Below are 22,360 nucleotides of genomic sequence, written 5' to 3' on the forward strand. Positions count from 1 at the left end.
AAGCTCAGAAGAGTGATATTCGGGCAACGAAGGCATAGATTCAAAGAAATATTCCCTTATGACAGAGGGGTGAGGGTGTTTCCCACGCTTTTAGTCAAAATCCGAAGCAGGTTCTGGTCATGCCAGATTTTTGGTATGTCCGAAGAAGGAATTTCCACCATCAGCACTGTCTACCTTGCAGCCGGCAAATTTCTGCGGGGGCTTCCCAACTTTCGGCTCCCTGCATCTTCTTTGTAGATGGTGTTAGCTTGAGGTCAGGTTCTTTTGCTGCCTGAGTTTCGGGCACGTGAAAGCGTTGAGGATGAAACGAGGTCTTGAGGCAGTAGCCAACCTCTCCTCTGTGCTACCTGCATCCTCCCCACTGCGGCGTGAGGCTCAAGTTGGGCTCCTTTGCTGCCGGAGCTATGGGCATGCGAAAGCATGGGGGAAGGGACAAGGCCTCGAAGCAGTAGCCCACCTCTCGTCTGTGCTACCTCCTCGGCCTTCTCTTGCTTCCTTGTAACTTTCCTTTCTATCATGCAGCAAGTTTTATCACAAGTTGATTTCAGCTTTTTGTTGTATGCTGTACTGTTTCTTTGTTTTAATAAGAAAGGAAATTTTGCCTACTTATTTTGAATACTACTCTTTTTGCAACATTATTTTGTGGAAGGGTGTGCTCCCTGTGTCTGTTTCTTCAATGATACTTAGAGCAGGAAGTTTTGAAACATAATCCAATCAGTCCTAATGTACCAACACTACCAAACCTTACGGCGATAACTCATAGCAGGTTTAACTCAGGAAACTAGCAAAAATAACAATTGAATATTCTGTGATAAGTATGAGAGTACCGTCCAAGGAGTTGACGGAGGGTAAAGAACTCAAATTGTTTCTCAGGTGACGTACTGCCCTAAGTCGCATCGATTCCCTTGGTGCTGCAGATCTAAGAGCAGACTTGCGAATCCCCGCAGTTTGGGAACTGTCCCAATGGCGAGTGGGGAGCTTTCCTCAGATGAATCCGAATTCTACGTAATGTAGTTTTTCCTTACGAGTAGTTGGTTTTCTCATAGGTTTGAGTCCGAAACTTGTGATGTTTATCTCTTGTACTTGGTTTCCCCACAGGCTTGAGTCCGTGGACCATGCAAGGCCTTGGTTCTGTCCAAAACTTTTGGTTTTCATCTCTTGTACTTGGTTTCCCCATAGGTTTGAGTCCGAGGACCATGCAAGACCTTGGTTCTGTCCAAAACTTACGAGATTTATTTTTGTGTGTTTGGTTTCCCCACAGGCTTTGATGTCTTGGTTCTGTGGACCATGAGCAATGGCCTTGGTTCTGTCCAAAACTTTTGATTTTCATCTCTTGTACTTGGTTTCCCCATAGGTTTGAGTCCGAGGACCATGCAAGACCTTGGTTCTGTCCAAAACTTACGAGATTTTTCTTGTACTTGGTTTCCCCACAGGCTTGAGTCCGTGGACCATGCAAGGCCTTGGTTCTGTCCAAAACTTTTGATTTTCATCTCTTGTACTTGGTTTCCCCATAGGTTTGAGTCCGAGGACCATGCAAGACCTTGGTTCTGTCCAAAACTTACGAGATTTATTTTTGTGTGTTTGGTTTCCCCACAGGCTTGAGTCCGTGGACCATGCAAGGCCTTGGTTCTGTCCAAAACTTTTGATTTTCATCTCTTGTACTTGGTTTCCCCATAGGTTTGAGTCCGAGGACCATGCAAGACCTTGGTTCTGTCCAAAACTTACGAGATTTATTTTTTTGTGTTTGGTTTCCCCATAGGCTTGAGTCCGTGGACCATGCAAGGCCTTGGTTCTGTCCAAAACTTTTGGTTTTCATCTCTTGTACTTGGTTTCCCCATAGGTTTGAGTCCGAGGACCATGCAAGACCTTGGTTCTGTCCAAAACTTACGAGATTTTATTTTTTGTGTTTGGTTTCCCCACAGGCTTGAGTCCGTGGACCATGCAAGGCCTTGGTTCTGTCCAAAACTTTTGGATTTTCATCTCTTGTACTTGGTTTCCCCATAGGTTTGAGTCCGAGGACCATGCAAGACCTTGGTTCTGTCCAAAACTTACGAGATTTTTTTTTTTTTGTGTTTGGTTTCCCCACAGGCTTGAGTCCGTGGACCATGCAAGGCCTTGGTTCTGTCCAAAACTTTTGATTTTCATCTCTTGTACTTGGTTTCCCCATAGGTTTGAGTCCGAGGACCATGCAAGACCTTGGTTCTGTCCAAAACTTTACGAGATTTATTTTTTTTGTGTTTGGTTTCCCCACAGGTTTGAGTCCGTGGACCATGCAAGGCCTTGGTTCTGTCCAAAACTTTTGGTTTGTTTTTCGGATGTAAGCCCCTAGATCAGGGCGGGGAGAGCCGGCTTGAGGCCAAGAGCCCCTAGGGCTGCCCACGCCATGGGCGCTGCAAGGAGTAGCCCCTAGCAGAAGTTTATGTCGGAACAACAGCTGCACGTCAAAGGAGACGGAGGAAGCTCCGTGGATTTTTGCTTAGTAGAGAGTTGACTCCACCGCCACCTGCGCCAAGCGCGCATGCTCCCCACAGACGGCGCCAATTGTAGGGACACGATTCCTGCGCGGCCCAGTGACATCTTAGGGTTCACGCGGGAGAGATCCCTCACAATACGATTTGTAGAGAGTGGGCTTGAAAAGCTTGGGCTTGGTCACGGGGGGATGGTCCGGTCTGGATTTCAGAAAGATCCCTGTGGAAAATGGACTGGGCCTAAACGTTTAAAGCCCCGCCATACTGCCACCTCTGAGAATGGGATCCTCGGACTTGATCCGAGGACCCTTGTGGTCCTTTCCGGCTGTCCAACGGAGGACTTTCTCTGTTCTGTGCATGGATCGTTCCGGCGATCTTCCTCATGAAGTCTCCTTTTTTTTCTTTCCTTCCCCCTTGCTAGATTCACTTACTTCTTCTTTTATACTAGTGTGCGTTCGATGTCCTTCGTCCACGTGTAGGGTCAGTCTTTACAAATACTGACATTGGTCCCATCAGTCTAATCCCGGAATTGTTGGGGATGACTTGATAAAACTGTAGAGTACGGTTCTGCCAGGCATTGGGCCTTATCCAGAAGGGTATTTAGGGTAATCGCCCCAAGGTATTTTGGATTTCCTTACGAATTTATCCCTTTATTCTGGGCGGATTATGGGCCTGCCGAGGACTAGACTGTCCTCGGCTGCCTCCCAAAAATTGGTCCGTGCTCGGCGTCATGGAGCTTGGGCCACAGTTCTCCTCGGATTGGGCCCTCGGACTTTCTAAGGGCAAATGGGCCTGGTCCACGAATTGCTGGGCCCCACATTACTGTTGATTGTCCAAACAGTACAAAAATTTGCCTAACCTGCTGGAGATGCTCTTATATATACATTGTCCTTTTTGATAATTTATCCCTCAAACTGCCACTTTTATAAGTGCTAGCCAAACACTCAGTTTTTTCAAAAAGCACTTTTTAACGGTTTTTACCAAACACTTAGTTTTTTGAAAATGCATATTTTCATTATGCACTTTTTGAAAACTCCATTTTTTCATTATGCACTTTTACAAAAAGTTGAACCAAACTCACCTTAAATAGTGCCCATTTGTTTCCACGTTTGGGGCCCAAAAAGGGCTTTTTGAAAAAAGTCAGGCCTAAAATTGCGTTTGATTAAGCCCAAAACGCAACTTTTTGATAAAAATTGCGTTTTGGGCATAGGCCAAAAACGCAGAAAATTTATGGACCTCTGAGGGTTCATAAATGAAAACGCGCACTGCACGTTTGATAGGTTACCGTTGCTGATGATGGAATTACGAAAATACCCATGAAATTAATCAGTTCTCTCAACGCCTAACCTCACGCCTCCCATCTCTTCTCTCTGCTCTGCCCTCTCCGTGAGAAATCAACCTAAAGAATACACAGAAAAATCATTACCCAAAACACAAACCACAATCTAAAATTACAGAAATCAAATAGCACAAACCCACGGCCAAACAACCATAAACACACAGAAAGACAGAAAGAAAGAAGAAGAAGAGGAAGACGAAGAAAGACCGAACCCACAGTGTTGGGTTCGGATTCGATTCCGTATCCAATGACTTCAAGGTCGTGAGGCTTCTCAATGTTCAGTTCAGGTCTGCGAGTAATTTGCTTCATATAAGTCAAGAAGCGGAAGTGTATAGCGTCAGTAGTGGTTTGTGGAGAGCTTCTGGAATCAAGTGGAAAAAAAAATAAAAAAAGAGAGAAGAAATTGAGAGAGCCGGAGAGCTTTTGGAATCATCAAGTGGAAGTAAAGGAAAAATAAAAGAGGAAAGAATGAAAGAATGAGGAGCTTCTGGAAAGTGGAGCTGTGGAAGTAAAGAAAAAGAAAAAGGAGAGGATGTGGACAAAATAATGTATACGTGTGTGGTGGACAAAATACAAGAGAAAAAAAAAAAAAAAAGGAAAAGGAAACATATGGAGGAAAAAAAGGGCAAAGAATTAGAAATCACAATTTAAAAATATTACTACAATATTTTCACAATAAATTTTAAGTAATTAGCTAATATTGATGAGTAAAAATATAATTTCAGTAATGGGTTCAAATTAGAATTAGTAACAACTTTTCATATAAGATTTTGTTATGATTCTTGTGAAAGTATTGTAAAAAATATTGTGAATGTAACACTTTTTGTTGAAAAATATAATTGTTGAGAATGAATAGAAAAAGAAAAAATAAATATTAAAAAAGAATAAATTTGATTACAAAATAAAAATTAAAAAAGTGAATAGGTAAAAGATAAATGTCACTGTTGATTGTCCAAACATCACAAAAATTTGTCTAACCTGTTGGAGATACTCTTATATATACATTGTCCTTTTTGGTAATTTATCCCTCAAACTGTCACTTTTATAAGTGCTAGCCAAACACTCAGCTTTTTCAAAAAGCACTTTTTAACGGTTTTTACCAAACACTCAGTTTTTTGAAAATGCACTTTTTTCAATTATACACTTTTTGAAAACTCCACTTTTTCATTATGCACTTTTACAAAAAGCTGAACCAAACTCACCCATAGAAGGGAACATCGATGTGCCATATGAAAGGGAAGCAGTTGTGTCCCCGGGGCCATCTTTATATCAATTTAGAACAATCTAACAATATTTGTGGGCAGCAAAATTTAATTCGAGGGTTACTAATAAAAAGGCTATGATAATTTTTTTTTATTGTACAAATTTAACAGGAAAAAGTTAAAGAGTTTTCTATTTCAACACTTTCTAGTATTTCCAACGGAGATATTTGACTCAAAATTTCCTTCCTCACTTGTAGCTATAATAATAATAATAATAATAGTAGGAAAAATTTTAGTTTTAAACAAGTTTGGAGTTATTATTTTTTTAATCCATTATAGTGATTTATGAGATTATCCATTTTTAAGAGTGATGCTATGAATGGGATACCTACTTTTCTTAAAACGAGCTTTCTTATATATTAATATTAAAATTTAAAACTGAAAATGTTTTTATTATTATTTTTAAACAAGTAGCAAGAGGCTGTAATCCCAATAACACTTGGTAAATTCTAATTGTGTTTGTTATCTATGAATTAAATTACAAAAAGAAAAGAGAAGTGTTTTGGAAAAAGCATAAGAAAGAATAATCTTAAGCGTTAAAATTATAAAATTAGAAGTTAGAGTAGACTGTTTTTGACAGGAATCAATCAAAACTGATATATAAAATAAAAAGAAAGGGCGGAGCTCATGAAAAGCAGGTGAGGGCGCACAGTCCCAAATCCCAATCCATCCCTTTCGGCCGACTTACATTCCAATTTCCAGGTCGGCTGGGAGTCTGGGACAACTACGTATCAATTGATCCAAGTTCTATCGCTATCTACATCCACAATCTTCTTCCGCACTCCTTGCCAAAAAGCAAAAAGCTACCCCATCCCCAAAAAAAGAAAAAAAAGCAAAAAACTACACTATCGTATTTTAAAAGAATGATATTATATGATTCTCAAAACAAAAGAGAGAATGATAGTATGAGGTCAATTTTATGATAGCTCCAATAAGATCGCCTCAATGTTAGGAATCCATTGGGTTAATTATTGCTTTTCTTTTTTCACGAAATGGTTTATTACTTACTTGCTTTCATTGATAGGAAACTAATCATAGCATGCACTATCTTGAATGCTTGCATCATATTATTATTATTGTTAAAAATGAATCCATTGGGTTAATTATTGCTTTTCTTTTTTCACGAAATGGTTTATTACTTGCTTTCATTGATAGGAAACTAATCATAGCATGCACTATCTTGAATGCTTGCATCATATTATTATTATTGTTATTATTTTTAACATAGTAGTGTTACACAAGTATGCTTGTAGAAATTTCTTTGGTGGTCAAATGACCATTCATGAACACTATGTGCATGATGATCATTTTACAAATACAAAGTTCTTGTAAGATGTAGAAGGTAAGGGTCGAGATTCAAGTTTTCAAGAGGAAGGTTCATATGCGTATAAACTTAGATTAAACTAAAGTATAATTTCTATCTTGTATAAAAAAGATGACCATTCATGGCACATGATTAAAAATAAATAGTTTGTCAAATTATATTTAGGATTTTATGTTAATTAAATTTAGTGTAAGGCAACAAAAATAGAAATAATGTAATTTAATAATGGATTTGTTAAAAAGATACCTAAGCTCTTGCTTCTACCTCCCAAAGTTTTGCTTTTTATCTCACATTTCTTCTAAAAAAGCAAAAAAAAACTAACTTTTTAAAAAATAGGTTAACTTAAAATTTTTGCTTCACTTTTAACAAATAAGCTACTAAAAACTAAGCGATACTAAACAGATATCATCTGCAAGAAACTTTTTTAACTAATTTCATTTCTCTTTGATGTTAAAAATATGTAATTCAAGAGAGGCTAAATATTAGTGCATATTTGATTGTTACACACAACTGTACACACACTTTGGAGTAAAACCGTGGCTTCATATCACAATTTGAGCTCCATAAACATTGCTATTCAAAGAGAGTAAGAAAGAGTGCATGGAAGGAGGCATGAGGGATACCTCATGGGAACATGACTCATCGTAACCCGACACTGAAGCCAAAGTTGAAAGTCTACACATTTGAGATATTTTATTAATAGTAACGAAGATTCATTTCATAACTGTCTCACTACTACGTCTCCGATCAAAGCCTTTATTATCTTCACCACCTCTCTCTCTCTCTCTCTCTGTGTCTCGGTTTCTCTGCTTTTGTTGTTTTGAATTGAAACCAATTATCATTTTGGTTTCAGTTTTCATTTGTCTCTTATAGATGGAGAAGCCTCTGCTAAGCGGAGAAAGCAGTAGAGCTACTGCGGCTGGTCGCAAGAGAGAGCACCATAATCGTTCTGAGGCCATTGCTTACGGCTCGAATTTTGAAAAGGCTGCTGCTCTCGTTGATCTGGTTCGTTTCCTTCTCTGTTTCACTTTTTTAATGTATCCAATAATTCATCTTCTTTCCCTCTTAAGAAAGTGTTTATTTTTTGGGGTGTGTTAAGATTAGAGTTTTGGTGAATGTAGTTGTGTTTTAATGGTGAATTTGATAATGGGTTTTGTGTTTGGTAATTATGTAACTATGTAATGAATGGTTGTAGTTATAGTTGTTTAGGCTTATTTTATTTGTTTTGGATGTGGAATTTTGGAGGATTTAGATGTGATTTGGTGATGTTGATGTGAATTTTCAAATGGGTTTGCGTTTGATAATATATGTAGTGGTATAAAACTTAGATACACTACTTTAGGTGCTATACATTAGGTTTTCAATTGCATTCAAACACTTGGTTGCATTTGTCAATAAGACATAAATAGCATTATGCTTCTTGTTAATACTGATTTTTGAAGTCTATTTCATAATGGGCTTGTTTTTAGAATTTCAAAGTAGGTTTCCATGAATACAAGTTAAATTGAGCTTTTACCATAGAAGAAAATGAAAAAGAAGAGTCATATGAGAATTCAAATTGACTTTGAAAAAAATTAATATCTTTTAATGTGTGGTGATAGAATCATAGAAGGGGTGGCACATTAATCCGTTTGACATTTACCATACATTGGTAATATATGTTGTTGTTGTTGTTGTTGTTGTTGTTGTTGTTGTTGTTGTTGTTGTTGTTGTTGTTGTTGTTTTTTTTTTTTTTTTTTTTTTTTTTTTTTTTTTTCTTTCAAATATTGTCCTTCCATTTTATGATTGCAATCTTTCGTGATTTTGTTGAAAGCCTTTTAAAGTACATGATGAAATCAGGGATATATTTCTGAAGTTTCTTTTTAATAATTCTTTTAACGTGTGTACCTAACCAAAGAAAAATTCATTGATGTGCATCTCGTTTTTAATTTTTTATCCTCATAAGGTGTCCTTTGTTTTACATTGGATTTTGTGATATTTGGAAGACTTACAAATTGTGTAACCAAGAAAGAAACAAATAGAAATTTTTAGCCTTGTCTACCATTAACATTATTTGAGATTTTCAGTCATTACTTTTTCAATATTCTTATTCTCAAAATTTTCTAACAAATGATTACTTTTTATTGGTTATTGGCTGAAAATGCTTTCTGCAGGCCGTAGATGGTATTGGTTTACCCGAGGAAATTCTTGATCATTCAAACTTCCAGAGTGCTGCAAAATCCTACCTCGTTTTTATTCAGTTTGATTTCTTTTGGTCCCTCAATTATTTTGCAATGATAATCCTAAATTTCTTAGAGGTTGGTTTTTTCCCCCCCTTTAATTTTGGTAAACCATGGTATTTATTTATTCTGAACTCTCTAAACTCTGTGCAGAAACCTTTGTGGTGTTCCAACTATTCTACAGATTCTTGCAATGATAGGGATTACTACTTTCTTGGGCAGTTGCCCTACTTAACTGGTGGGGAGTCTCTTATTTATGAGGTAAGAGTTAGATATTTAGAAGAATTGTATATGACCTCTAATTTTAATAATAATAATTTAAATTGGAAATGTTTGAAAACTATTTAGGAATCTAGTTTATAGGACAAAGCCACTTCTGTTTAGCATCTGTTTGCTATCTTTGTGCCAAGTGGTTACCTTATATATTTGAAATGATTGGAGTTTCTTGTTGATGTAGGATCTTTAAAATTTTTGCACCAAATTAGGAGTATTAATGATGTTTTGAAGGGTTCTTGAATAGGGTTTGATGTTTAAAGGTGTAGGTAAGGTTAAGTAATAAAAATATTGGATCTTGAATGAACTTGAAGGCTTTTTGGTGTCAAAATGGTGAATGGAACATGAAACAAAAATAGATAAAGCCTAAGCAACCACACTTATGTTTCCTAAGAAATCACACCCTTAAGGCTTAAAAAAGAAAATTAGCTGCTGGAATTTTATTAAAGTCAATCTCTTTATCTAAATTTTATTGTCTACATAGTACATAGAAGGCTATTATAAAACCCAATTGTAGAAAGGACTACTAAGTGTTAAGAGCACTCTCATCAGGTGTGCTAAATGCTATAATATTTGGCATATCAAACTCCAAAATATGAGCTTCATCAGGTGTTCTATATGTGCTATTTTTTTGGAACATGCTATAGTACGCTCCCAAATTTGAGAACGTACTGTTCACCTTTACTATAATTTATATTACTTTTTTATTCTCGCTGGGTCCACTACCTCTGTCTCCTTATCTCCTTCATCGAAATGTATCAGCTCTCTCTCTCTCACTTCATTTCTTTGATTTCTCTCTCTCTCTACTCCACGTCACTGCCTCCATCTTCGACGAAACTCAAGCCGGAGCATCAAGCCATGCCACGCCACGTCACACGAACCCGATCTACACTCTCAAATTGCCGTCCACCAACACAGCCACACAACCAGACGAAACTCAGGCCGGAGCATCAAGCCACGCCATGCCATGCCACACGAACCCGATCTACACTCTTAGATCGCCGTTAACCAACACAACCACACAAACCAAATCGTCATCCACCAACACAGCCACACAAACCCGATCTACACTCTCAGATCGCCGTCCACCAACACAGCCACACAAACCCGACCCACCACATCCACAACAACCCATGGCCTAATCACCACGCCACGCCACGCCGCCGAGCTTGTCGTGCCATCCACCACGTCATCGGAACCTCCCACCATCAGATTTCTCTTAATCGGCCTGCAGTGGTGGGTTTTACTTTTGGGTTTGTTTGATTTGGGATGTGGGTTTGTTTGATTTGGTTGTGTTTTTTGCCTTGCCGATCTCTTTGGTTGTGTTTTTTTTTTTTTTTTTTTAATTGAGGTGGTGTTGGTGGATGTGAGTTTGTGCCGGTGGTGGTTGTCGGTGTTATTGCGGCAGTGGTGGTTGTGCCGTTGTTGTTGAGGATGAGGATGATAGAGAGTAATTAATATATTATTTTAATATGTAGTAAATATTATTTTAATGTATAAAATTGAAATATAGAACATCTGATAAATAGTATGTTATAAAATGATGTATTAAAATGATAAAGTAGGTTTTTGATGTGTTACAATGACATTTTTTATGAGAGAGCTGATGAAAATTCTCTAATAACCTCTTTTCTAGAAGGACCAAGAATTCTAATAACAAAGCAAAGTAATTAAGTACTTCTAAATCAAATAGAAAAAGACTCAACATATAATTAGACACATGGACCTGTAGTACAGCTATGAAGTAGGTGTGCGTTTTCGGATTCGGGTGCAAAACTCAGCCATTTTTGAAAATGTAAGATGTGGGTGCGGTGGAGTCCGATGATTAAAAAATTATTAAGAATATATTTATTTATATTTTTAATATATTGCTAAGTATATTTTTTCACACTATATAAAAATATATATCAAAATTAAGAGTAGTATTAAATGATAACTAAAAATAATGTTCATAAATTAAATACAACCCACAAGTTTGAAACTAAAACATTTTATGACATTGGAAATAAGAATACAACTCAAGTTTGAAATTAAAACAAAATAAAAGATTATCAAACCCAAGTGACAATATTATTACAGCTTATATAAAAAATAATAAAAAAATAAAGAAATCAGATCACAGACACATTTGAGTAATAATCAGAGCATGTGTGAGTGAGTTGAGAGTTGAGACTCTTGAGAGTGAGATTGTGTGAGTGTGAGAGAGGGGAGACGGAGAGCAGAGGCCAGAGAGCCGTGGCGTGGAGCACAAAGACGAGAGAGGGACAGAGAGCTGAAGATGAGAACTGTGGACTGAGATATAGGGTTTTTGTCCAAACGGTGCGTTTTGCAACCTTTTTTTAAAATAAATTTCAGCCAAACGGTGCGTTTCGCACCTTTTGTTTTTTGAATTTCGGCCTGAATCGGCCGGTTCGGCGCCGGTATCCTTGGTTGCGGCCGATACGGATCGATTCGGGTCGAATCGGCGCGTATCGCGCCGAAAAAAGAAAAAAGGAACACGAAACCGACGCGCAGGCAGCGGCGTCGCCCGCGCACCCCGCGTCGGACGCGGGTTTGGCGGCCAAAATGCCGCGTCGGTGCTTCATAAGTACAGCCCATTCCAGAAAATCTCTTTGAATTTTTTATTCAACCTTTTTGTAACTTAGGTTTCGCTTGAAAACAGAGAATAGTATGAAGTGGAAAAAAAAGAAAAAAATCATTTTAAAATATTCTTTTCTTTCTTTATTTGAGTATATTAAATATTTATTTTTATTGTTTGGAAGTTTAAGTAGGATTAAATAGGAGGAAATGGAACGAGGAAGAGGGAATATTCATTCATCTATTTTCTTAAAATCTTAAATTTTCGTTCTTCCGAAATTGGGAGGAATTGGAGGTAATGAAATTAGATTTAATGATTTTTTTACTAAAACTTCCAAAATATCCCTGTATATTCAACTCTTTATTTTAAAATAGGGGTCTAATAGTAATATTGTCATAAAATGATTCCGTTCTATTTTCTCCATGTTGCTCCCAAACAAGATTATTTACATTCTATTCATTTTCATTCTTTTATTTTAAAACATCCAATCAAAGTTACTTAATTCCATTTCATTTTATTCCATTCTTTTCTTTTATTTAAATACATTCCATTCCCTTCCCATATGAACTCTCAAGCGAAACCTACAGACAATGGGAATAAATATAAGAAATAGGTTAGATGGCTAGATAATGTACTTTTGATTAGAGAGAGTATCCCCCTTTTGATAAGTACAATTTTGTCTGGCTAGTCCATCTCTTGTGCATTTGATTTATAATGAAATCACATATATGCCTTGAAGTGAGATCCCAAAGGCAAAATTATTTCATCAGAATGGATGAGACATGTAATCCGAGATTACTTGCCAATTTCTTGACATTCATTACCTCTCTCCAATTGGCACATTTTCATATATACTTAAATTGATCTTCAAGCCTGAATCCGCCTTGAAACAAATGAGGACGCATTTAAATAGCAAAGTTGGATTGAGTTTACATCGCAGAAGATAAGTATATCCTTAATGAAAAGGAGATGGGATATCACCATTTATGCCTCATATTATTAATGGTAAAGACCTTCAAACATCCCCTTGACACAACTTTTGCTAACATCCTTCTCATGCCTCAACCACCACAAACAATAATGGGAAAGGGGATCTCTTTGACATAAGCCGCCATTGCTATTGAAAAAACACTAGGGGTGCCATTCACGAGGATAAGAAATTTGAATGTGGAAATACAAAATGCTATACACTTCCTCTATTTTCCCCCAAAGCCACATCTTTGTAACAAATAAATCAAAAAATCCAAATTGACATAGCCATAATTCTTTTTCAAATCAATTTTGCACAAAACCCACAGATTGTCAAATTTCAAATGACCATTTAAACATTCATTTGCTATTAGGGTAGTGTCAAGTATTTCCAATGGAGACTGCCCCCCATTGCCATAAAAATGGTTATATTTGGATGGCTGCCCCACATTGTTTGATGTGGTGCCTTTGGAGGGATAGGAATAACCTAGAGCTTTGAGGATTTTGAGAGAACTTTGCCAAATCTTAAATAATTTTTCTTTAAAACCTTGTTGGATTGGATGTCGGTAGTGCGTAGTTATTCTCTATGTTTGGTTTGTGATTTGATAGATCTTTGTAATTTGCGTGCTTGATTGTATGGCCCCCAATTTTATACACCTATATACTTGGGTGACTCTATCAGTTTGATCTCAATAAAATTCATTATTTAAAATTAAAAAAAAGATTTTGAGGAATTGCTGGATATTTATAATTTTAAGTATCTATCCTACGTAGCTACTATTTGGATAAGAAAATTCAATGTTTAATATGAATTCATGTTCCAAGAAACATTGCAACTAAAATTTCATTTTTTGATAAGATTTATTTTTTGATTGGTGAGTTAAATACGCTTGGTAGGTTTTGAATCCATGACATCACCGTCCAGCCACAACCCTCCAGCCAAACTTCTGAAAGAAGGAAGTTCCATTTGAGTCGATGGTCATTGGACTTGATAAGAAAATTACAAGTGAAATTTTGATCTTTTGAAAAAGATTATGATGAATTGTTGAAAGTTTCTTTGATAATGGCAGTAAGACCTGTTTAAAAATCTATCTTAAAGGAACAATATCCTCAGTTTGTCTCCTTTGATCAGAAGTCTCAGGTTTGACCCATTATGAGAAAGGTCTGTAGTTTAATTAAGCACAGAAAAGAAAAAATAAATAAAGAGCATGGCCATTTGTTGTATCTTTGTTAATGGATGTTGGATTGTGGGTAGGTGATCATTATCAAATACTGATAACCTGTTAATGATGTCTTCTAGGGGGGCTTTTTTTGGATATTCAATCATATTAGGTCTAGTGTTAGAAGGTGTTGATTGAATACATAGCATGTCAAGGATTTATGTTATTTATAGTTTGGTTACTCTTAGAAATGATACATGGTGTTGAGGTGGTACATAAATCTTGTACTTGAACTACAGAATGTTTAATTTTGGGCATATTGCTAGATCCCTAAGGTTTATTTGAGCATCTCAGCTTAGTTTTTTGTGCCACTAGTTTCCTTGGTTTGATGTATTATATGGACAATCTTTTGCAAGTTTCATTAGTTTCTGCTTTTTGATGCAGGGCATATCTCTATTCATACTTGTGATACATACCTTCTTTCCAATTTCATATGAAGGGTACGATCTTTATTGGAAAAGTCTTCTTAATCGATTAAAGGTACTTTTTGATTCTTTCTCGTGTAGTTATTTTCTGACTTACCAAAAAGTGAAAGAAAGTGATTTCCTGGTTTTTAATTTTTACCGAGAAGCCTTTTTTGATAATCAGAACCTTCTGTATATATCTTGTACTAGGTATTTAAATTTGTGACTCAAATAACTGATAAGTTCACCAAAGAAAGTAAATCTTTCATGAGATTGACTTCTTTAGTGATTTAGCTGATGCTCTCTTAGTTGTATTATTAACCACTTATCTTTTCATGCTGCTTAAGTGGATTTTCTCTTTGGTTGTCATTCTGATCTTCTTTCACCTTTAGTTTGTATTGAAATGCTTCTAGATGTTGTTGCATTTTGGTTCATTGAATATGTTCTTAATATTGAGATGACTTAACCTCATCCTTACTTGTATTCTTCTCATCCATGTTCATATTCTTATTTTGGTTGCATTTTTTTAAGTGCACATGTTGGTTCTTGAGTGACCATTTTGCACCTTTATGCACTTTTATCATAACTTTGTTTGCATTTCTTTTGTATATTTCTAGTTCCGGTGTACTAGGTGTGCCTTGTTTTAGTAAAATCTTTACTTACTAAAAAAAATCTGATTTCTTCATATGATAGTTACTTGATGATAAATGCATATTAAATGCAGTTTGAAAAAAAAAAAGGTTATCAAGTGGATCTAATAGAAAGAGTTCCTAGCAGGAGTTGGTTTGATCAAGGTTAAAGTATTGACCATGTAAGATAGCCTGAAATTGCCTTTGATATATAAAAAAAATTATATATTGTTTTTTCTATGATTTGGATGAAGGCCCAAAACAATGGTCTACGATTCAAGCTGTGAATGGATCGAAATGCATATTTTGTTGATAATGAAAAGAAGTCTTAAGCAATGAAATATCCTTGATAGAAAGTAAAATGTAGTCTTTTGATTTCTAAATTTTCTTTCCATTAATTTTTGGATTAGTTTGAGTAGTGACAGCAACAAAAACATCAATAGCGTCCACAATGATTGGATCGGAATAAGAAACAGTGTATCTTTGAGATCATATGATCTTACAGTTTATAATGCAATTCATATGTTGACCCTTTTATATGTAGGCCAGAGAAGAAAAAAGTCTGGTGCTGACGTATATCTGATTTATTTGTTAAAAGTTCAATGTTGTGATATTCTGTTCCTTTAGTCTGATTGTGAAATTTCCATTTTTGTTTTTTTTCAGGTGGCTTTGCTGTTAATTTGGGTTGCTGATATACTGGTTTATGCTCTCTATTTGTCTTCAGGGGGCTTTGATTATCTTCCTTTTAGAATTGCACCATATATCAGAGTTGTGTTTTTCATGCTGAGCTTTAGGTATTGTGTGATAAAACCCCCTTTTTTTTTTAATTACCCGTATCTTTGTCTGTGTGCATGCCCAGAATTTAGATGTAAGGAAACATGGGCTCGTACACTGATTTTGCAGAGGTTAAGTCTTATGAACTTATACTTCCCAAGGTACATTTAAAAAGTTATGCTTTGAAATGAAAAAATTGCAGTAGGGTCCTCTAAAACAAGAAATCAAGATAGTCCTTTTTTCATGGTGAGAAAAGAAAGAGAACGAGGACAATAAGAAAGAAAAGAATGAAGATGAGGTGACAGCACAATGTGACTCCTCTACTTATGAGATATAAGAGAAGAGAGAGAAGAGGAGGGAGAGAGAGATGGGAGGAGAAAAGCTCTTTCAAAATGCCAGTCAGCATTTAATTATTGTTAAGGCTGATTCTGTGTTATACTTATACCAGAACTGTTAATAGGCTTTAGAAGCCCTAGAAACAGGTAGGAACCTTCTAGAACTTTCCCAAGAAATATTATAGTATGCTAAGACTCTAATTTCCTTTACAAAGACTTCCCAAAATTAATAATCATATCAATCCTTAATAATATACATCCCCTGTCCAGGGATCATATATCCTTGATTCAAGAATAACCAAATAAAATATAAAAACTTAATTAACTACCATGGACACTTATTCTTGGGCTTTGCCTTAGCCTTAGGCTTCCAAAGAGAATATCCTTTCTTTAACCATGTTATGATTCTGCCATCACAAATGTTTTCAAATCAATTAAATAGCTAACTTAGCTCCACCTCATCTAGCTGCTAATGGACCTCAAATGCCTTTCGATGTCTCTCTTCCTCTAACATCTCCCTCTTCAAGGCGAATGGTGAATCTGTTGACCATCTCTTCCTTCATTGTCTGGTGGCTAAGGATCTATGGTCTATGATTTTGGGCTTATTTGGAGTATTTTTGTTATGCCAAAGTCTGTTGTTGAGCTCCTAACTTCCTGGCAAGATTGGTTTGGTCGTCATCGAAATGGACATATATGGATGGTCATTCCCCATTATTTGATGTGATGTCTTTGGTGGGAAAGAAATAGCAGATGAATTGAAGATAAAGAGAGATCCATGCCAGGCCTCATTATTCTTCTTTAGAACCTTATTGGACCGGTTGTCAGCTTTGGGAAACAAATCCTTATCTTATATTTTTGATTTACTTGATTCATGTAATTTCTGTTCTTGATTTGTTTACCCTTGTATACTTCCTGTGTATTAGGTGTCTCTTTTATTTTATTTTATTTTATTTTATTTTATTATATCAATAAATCTTAATTACTTATCATAAAAAAAAAAAACCTCCCTCTTCATTCATTCTCTCTCCTGTAGCTGGGATTGAGGAATTTTATGGTGGTGTCTCTTTTCTGGTGGTTTCTTTGATGGTGGGTGAGCATGAGACCATTATTGGGAATGTTATCATTTTACAAGTCCTTGGAATTCAAGAGCTTTCAGTTGGTCATGTGTCCGAAGATTTGTTTCTCACTCTCTCCACGCCTTGGTGGACGGTACTGATTGCAATTTTGATAGGTAGGTTGCTTACCTTGAGATAGTGGTCATTGGCTTTATCTCTTGTGGGACATTGGTAATGGTCATTAGCTTTATCTCTATTCGAGATGCAATGGGTGGTCCCAATGAATATAGATGTTTGTGGGTTGGAAAGGGAGATCTCTTTGCCATTTGAGAAGTGTAGTTTGGGTGGTAGTTTCACTTTGTCTTATGAGGACAATTTGGTGGGAGAGAAATAACAGTACATTTCATGATTCCAAGTTTAATGGAACATCTTTATAATTCATTTTTCTATTATCCTTGTATGACTGGATGCTGATCATAGGTAGATATCATTGTGATTCTCTCTTTTTTAATTTTTTGGTTGTAATTTGTTGAGGAGGATTTAATGTTTTCTCCATTTTGTACTTGTTCTACCTTTTCTACTAAGATTTTTATCATTTACTAAGAAAAAAAATTCATTGCTAGCCTTCAAGTGAATGGAGTTATAATCAAGAAGACCTAAGAGCAGTTAAATGAAAAATGAACTATGGAGTAAGGGTTATTCCTTTAAAGCTGTTTTATTTGAAGACCGTCTTTGCTTAGGACATATATACATGTGAGGTGATAATCAATAAAAGACTGCTAGGTGAAACCTGAAGGGCAGACACAACCATCCAAATACACAAGAAATTATTGATCATATCTTTAGAGCTGAGATGATAAAAGTTTTGAAATTGTACTTTGAACATAAGACATTATTCTGTTGAACTGAAAAATCTGTGAAATGAAATTTGCTGATAGTTTTAGTTCTGTATCTTTGCTTTAAGGCAGTTTGTTTCTTTGGTAGTAATGAATAAAGTTTTCATTTATAATCAATTCAGTGCAAAGCTCTACCCCAAAAAAAAAAAAAAAATCCAGTGCGAAGAAGTATCTTTTTAGGGTGAAATGAACTGACAAATTTTCCCAGAATCATTATGGCAATATCATGCCCCATACTTGAACCTTACCAATAGGTATAAGACTTATTCAGTTTGAGATATGCACTCAATGCTGACAGTGAAGGGTAAAAAAAACCTTTAATACAGAGAACTCCCTGACTAAAAGGAGTGGGACCTGTGATACATACTCAGAGGCCATAAATTAAGTCTTGATGGTCTGAGGGCCAGAATATTAATTAAATGCAGCTACAAACCATGGGCGACATTAAATTTTTGGGATCAGAACTTGCATAATCACTGTAGATATACATGTTACATGTCATGATGTGCATGCATGTCTTTATACTTTACTTTTAACTGTTAAACAACTTATGTTAAATTAGTTTGATGTTTTCTCATTCTTTTTTGTTCATAGGGAATTACGAGCGACCATCGACATCCTGGCTGGAATGCTTAGCACCTACTTAAACGTCTTGGTATCTTTACTATCTTATTGTTGTACATTATCTTTACTGTTGTTGAGTTTACAATTTTTTCTAGTTTATAAACAATTTGTAGAGATAAATAATCATAAATTCAATGGTGTCAAATTTGACTACATCAGGTTTACTGTATGAGTGTTCAATTGCTATTGGCAGGACTCTGTTCCTTTTGTAGATTTTATAGATTTTATAGATGTCATTAGTCTTACAATGTAATTTTTTAGTGGACTCTTGTCTATTTCATCAGTACTTGAAGGTCTTCTCTCTCTAATAAAATTTCTTACAAGAAAATTTACTTTTTGCTTGTGACTCTGGGAGGATCGTTCACTTTCATTTGCATCTGTTACATTTTAATCCATTGTTTAGTTGTGAAAATACATAATACTTAATGCTTTTAGTTTTCATGCTTATTGCTGACTGCTTTTCTTGAATTGCAGGCTTTAGGGCTTTTATTTCTCCTGTTTTCCAGTTGGTTAGCCTATGTCATGTTTGAAGATACCCAACAAGGGAAAACAGTATTTACTTCGTATGGCACCACACTGTATCAGATGTTTGTTTTGTTCACCACATCCAACAATCCAGATGTTTGGATTCCAGCGTACAAGTAAGTAGGAGTGATTTAGATACCTTTTTTCCTTTTATATTTTTGCAGTGTTGTTCAATTTCTGGCTTGCTATTACTGAACTGGAACATGTCCAATTGTTGCTGTTCTTTGCATGAAAATAATGCATCATTTTGAAGCTGTTAATCCCTTCTTTGATATGTCATTTAAAAAAAAAAAAAAAATTTGTTGTCCGATCTATTTGTACAAGGGTCTTCTATGTGGCACACTCTGCTGGTGATGGCACGACTGGTTGATTTATTACTGCAGGATCTTTTGCTATCAATAGCTGCCAGTATAGTTGACAGAGTATAAAATCTTTAGTATTGTCATCAATTTGTACAATAATGTCATTCCTAAATAATAAAGGGAAAAAACCTGTAAACTAAGCTGGAAACTGAACCAAACAGGAATCACAGCATTAGAATAAGAATCATGTCTGCTGTTACAAGAATCATGTCTGCTGTTACAACCTATTCCAACAACTCTGGACCCAGCTTATAACCCTCAAGGAAACATAAGCTAAGATCCTTAGACACAATTACAAACTAGGAAATTCCAAAGATGGCCGTGTGTTGAATGTAAACCAACTTTCTGAATTTCTTTGGTCTCTGAACTTGGATTTTCCTGAATTTGTTGCTGCCTGTGTCGTGTATTTTCCTTTTATCTGAATTCATGCGTGTATTTACTTTAAGAACTTTCATTCGTTATACTAATTTGAATGTTGAGCATTTTCCAATTGAAGAAACTTACACAGCCTTAGTACTACATAATTGTTTATCTTTTCATTTATTGTGTTCTTCATGTGATTATCATTTGAGAATTAAATGATGTGCCTGCCTAGGCATCAACATGAATATTATGGTATAGAATCTAAGAAACATGGTACGAAATTGAGTGATTTGGTAGGGAATAGTATTTTTAATATAGAATTCCAAATATTGGAGTGCTGAAATAAAATCAGAATATGACGCTTGTTATGTGTAATATATATTTTTTATTTTTTGATAAGTAACTTGTTATGAGTAATATTGTTTAAGTTGGATGGGTGATTGTGTCATCTTCTATTGTGGAGTTAACCCTATAAATGATACATCTGTATTAGGGTTTATTAATTTTTAACCCTAAGCTTGACATCTTGGTTTTCATGGTATTACCCACAATCAACCATTGCCAACTACATGGTATCAGAGAAACTATGTAAATTGTAATAACTTCTCTCTTTTTAGGGGTTTGAGAATAGAATTTCCGTCTTGAAGGTCAAATCTCCTTATGGATTGCATTTACTAATTTTTACATTAAGCTTTATTTGTTCATGTAATAAAGGGTGTTTTAAAGTCCTACTCCTTGGAAAGCTATTTCCATATTGTTTGTAGGGTTTCTAGCAGGAAGGAAATAGCCGGACTTTTGAGAGTATCTAGCTATCTCAATATAAGCTCCCCCTCCCTGGTATAAACTTAAAATTTGTTTGATTGGCTGTTTGCCTTATGTGGTATCCTTTTTCTGCTTTTTTGGACTTTTTAAATTTAGGATTATACCCTTCTTTGTGGAAATTCCATATACTTGCCTTGCACTGAATTTTTTTGTCCATTTTTTGCCATTTATAGTTTCATAATTCATTAAATGTGGCCAGGAGTAGAATGATTAGTACATATTTAAGATGAGAAATGTCAGCAGTCGGGGTGTTCAGTGTAGGTCAACAACCTGGAGGGTATCAGAATTTGTTTCAAAACCTTGAGGGAAGTCCTGTCTTATTATGGTAAAATGTGCCATTGTTACTCGTCAAAACATCAGAAGGCTTTCTTTAATTTTCCCACCCTTTTGCCCTTTTAAAAGCACTTATAGTCCCCTAGCATTTCCGGAAGTTTTATTATTGCTTTTACTTTTTCTGTTTCCACATTTATGTAATTTCCTGGGGACTTGTTGGAACCATGTCACATCTCCATAGTATTTCTCTATTTTGAAGTCTTGAAATTTCTGTTGATGACATATAAACCTTGATCTAATGTATCATCAATTTATATTGTCTTGAAGGGCTTCGCGTTGGTTTTGTCTGTTTTTTGTTCTTTACATCCTATTGGGGGTTTACTTCGTCACCAGCTTGATTCTTGCTGTTGTATATGACAGCTTCAAAGATCAGGTATGGTTTATTTCATCTTCTTAAGCTGCCTCTAAGCATGGACAATAAGACTCAGCTATTGTATCTGTGTTCATCTATTCATTTCAGCTGCTGGTATATTTTTTACTACTTAATGTTCAAGAAACAGCTATGTTTAGTTTCTTCTTGTTTCCTTAAGAAAGAATACAAATGCATATGTTCACATATCTTATTTGTTGTAGCTTGTAAAACAAGTTTCTGTGATGGACTCTAAAAGGAGACGAATCTTGGAGAAAGCTTTTAATCTCATAGATAAAAATGTAAGAACGGTTGTCTCTACAGGATAAATCTTCTCTAAGCATGCTTCAGCAACAAGCTTTTCCAATTTTCTTGATCTGCTTCTTTTGAATGATATGTCTTGCTTATGTCTTTGATTAAAAGTTTCATCTCTGTACTTTGTTTTTGACTTTGAGACAATCCTATTTAGATGGTACTCTTTATACCTTTTTGATAAGTTAATAGTACTCTTTAAATCTTAAAAGGAATTTTTGCTTCTAGACTAGAGGGAGATATATTCTTACTTAAATACAAAAGAAAATAATATTTGTCTTATGTCTTCTTTGAAATAACGTCACTGGAATCATAATGTTCAAGGGCTTGGATTATATGTAATTTATATAATTTTATGGAGTATTGTGGAAAACAATTAGCTGCTATCAGGAAGCAAACCAACAATTTAATTTGAGCTCATGGATGGTCAGACACATTAACACTAACTCCCTTCTTTGCATGAATTACTGCTTGACGGTAGTGACGGAGTGAGCAGGCCCTGCACATGTAGAACAAAAGTAATTAATCACGGGTGGGGATTTAGGATTTCCAATCTATCAGTTTGATTACTGGGGTTTATAAGATCCTTGCTTGAATAGGTTGAAAATGGTGCTAGACAAGAGGGTGTCAGAACCCCAAAATGCCTTTGTAAGAGGGAGACAGATTCTGGACTCTCTATTGATTACCAATGAATGTTTAGATAGTCACATAAGGTACAACATACCAGGGGTTTTGTGCATGTTAGATTTGGAGAAAGCCTACAATCATGTGCATTGGAATTTCCTCTTGTATATGCTTCAAGGACGTGGGTTTGATTCTAGGTGGAGGAATAGGATTTTTCCCTCGTTTGTTTTCCAATGCTTGTGAATGGAATCTCAAGTGGCTTTGTTCAAAGCTCACAAGCTTAGACAGGGAGTGCCTTTAT

At 35.7% G+C, this 22,360-nt stretch overlaps 1 protein-coding gene across 1 annotated transcript in view; it reads left to right on the top strand.

The window, feature by feature from the left end:
• The first annotated feature begins 6,851 nt into the window (after positions 1–6,851).
• Positions 6,852–22,360, top strand: part of LOC115956098 (two pore calcium channel protein 1A-like) — a 32,935-nt gene continuing 17,426 nt past the window's right edge. Inside the window, exons 1-9 of the mRNA XM_031074564.1 lie at positions 6,852–7,398; positions 8,547–8,690; positions 8,766–8,873; positions 14,037–14,132; positions 15,349–15,479; positions 18,340–18,400; positions 18,844–19,010; positions 21,042–21,147; positions 21,348–21,425. Of these exons, the coding sequence (XP_030930424.1) occupies positions 7,267–7,398; positions 8,547–8,690; positions 8,766–8,873; positions 14,037–14,132; positions 15,349–15,479; positions 18,340–18,400; positions 18,844–19,010; positions 21,042–21,147; positions 21,348–21,425 (1,023 nt within the window). The 5' untranslated portion in view covers positions 6,852–7,266. The remainder of the gene's footprint in view (positions 7,399–8,546; positions 8,691–8,765; positions 8,874–14,036; positions 14,133–15,348; positions 15,480–18,339; positions 18,401–18,843; positions 19,011–21,041; positions 21,148–21,347; positions 21,426–22,360) is intronic.

This window comes from Quercus lobata, chromosome 8 (assembly GCF_001633185.2).
Source record: "Quercus lobata isolate SW786 chromosome 8, ValleyOak3.0 Primary Assembly, whole genome shotgun sequence".
NCBI classification, from domain to species: domain Eukaryota; kingdom Viridiplantae; phylum Streptophyta; class Magnoliopsida; order Fagales; family Fagaceae; genus Quercus; species Quercus lobata.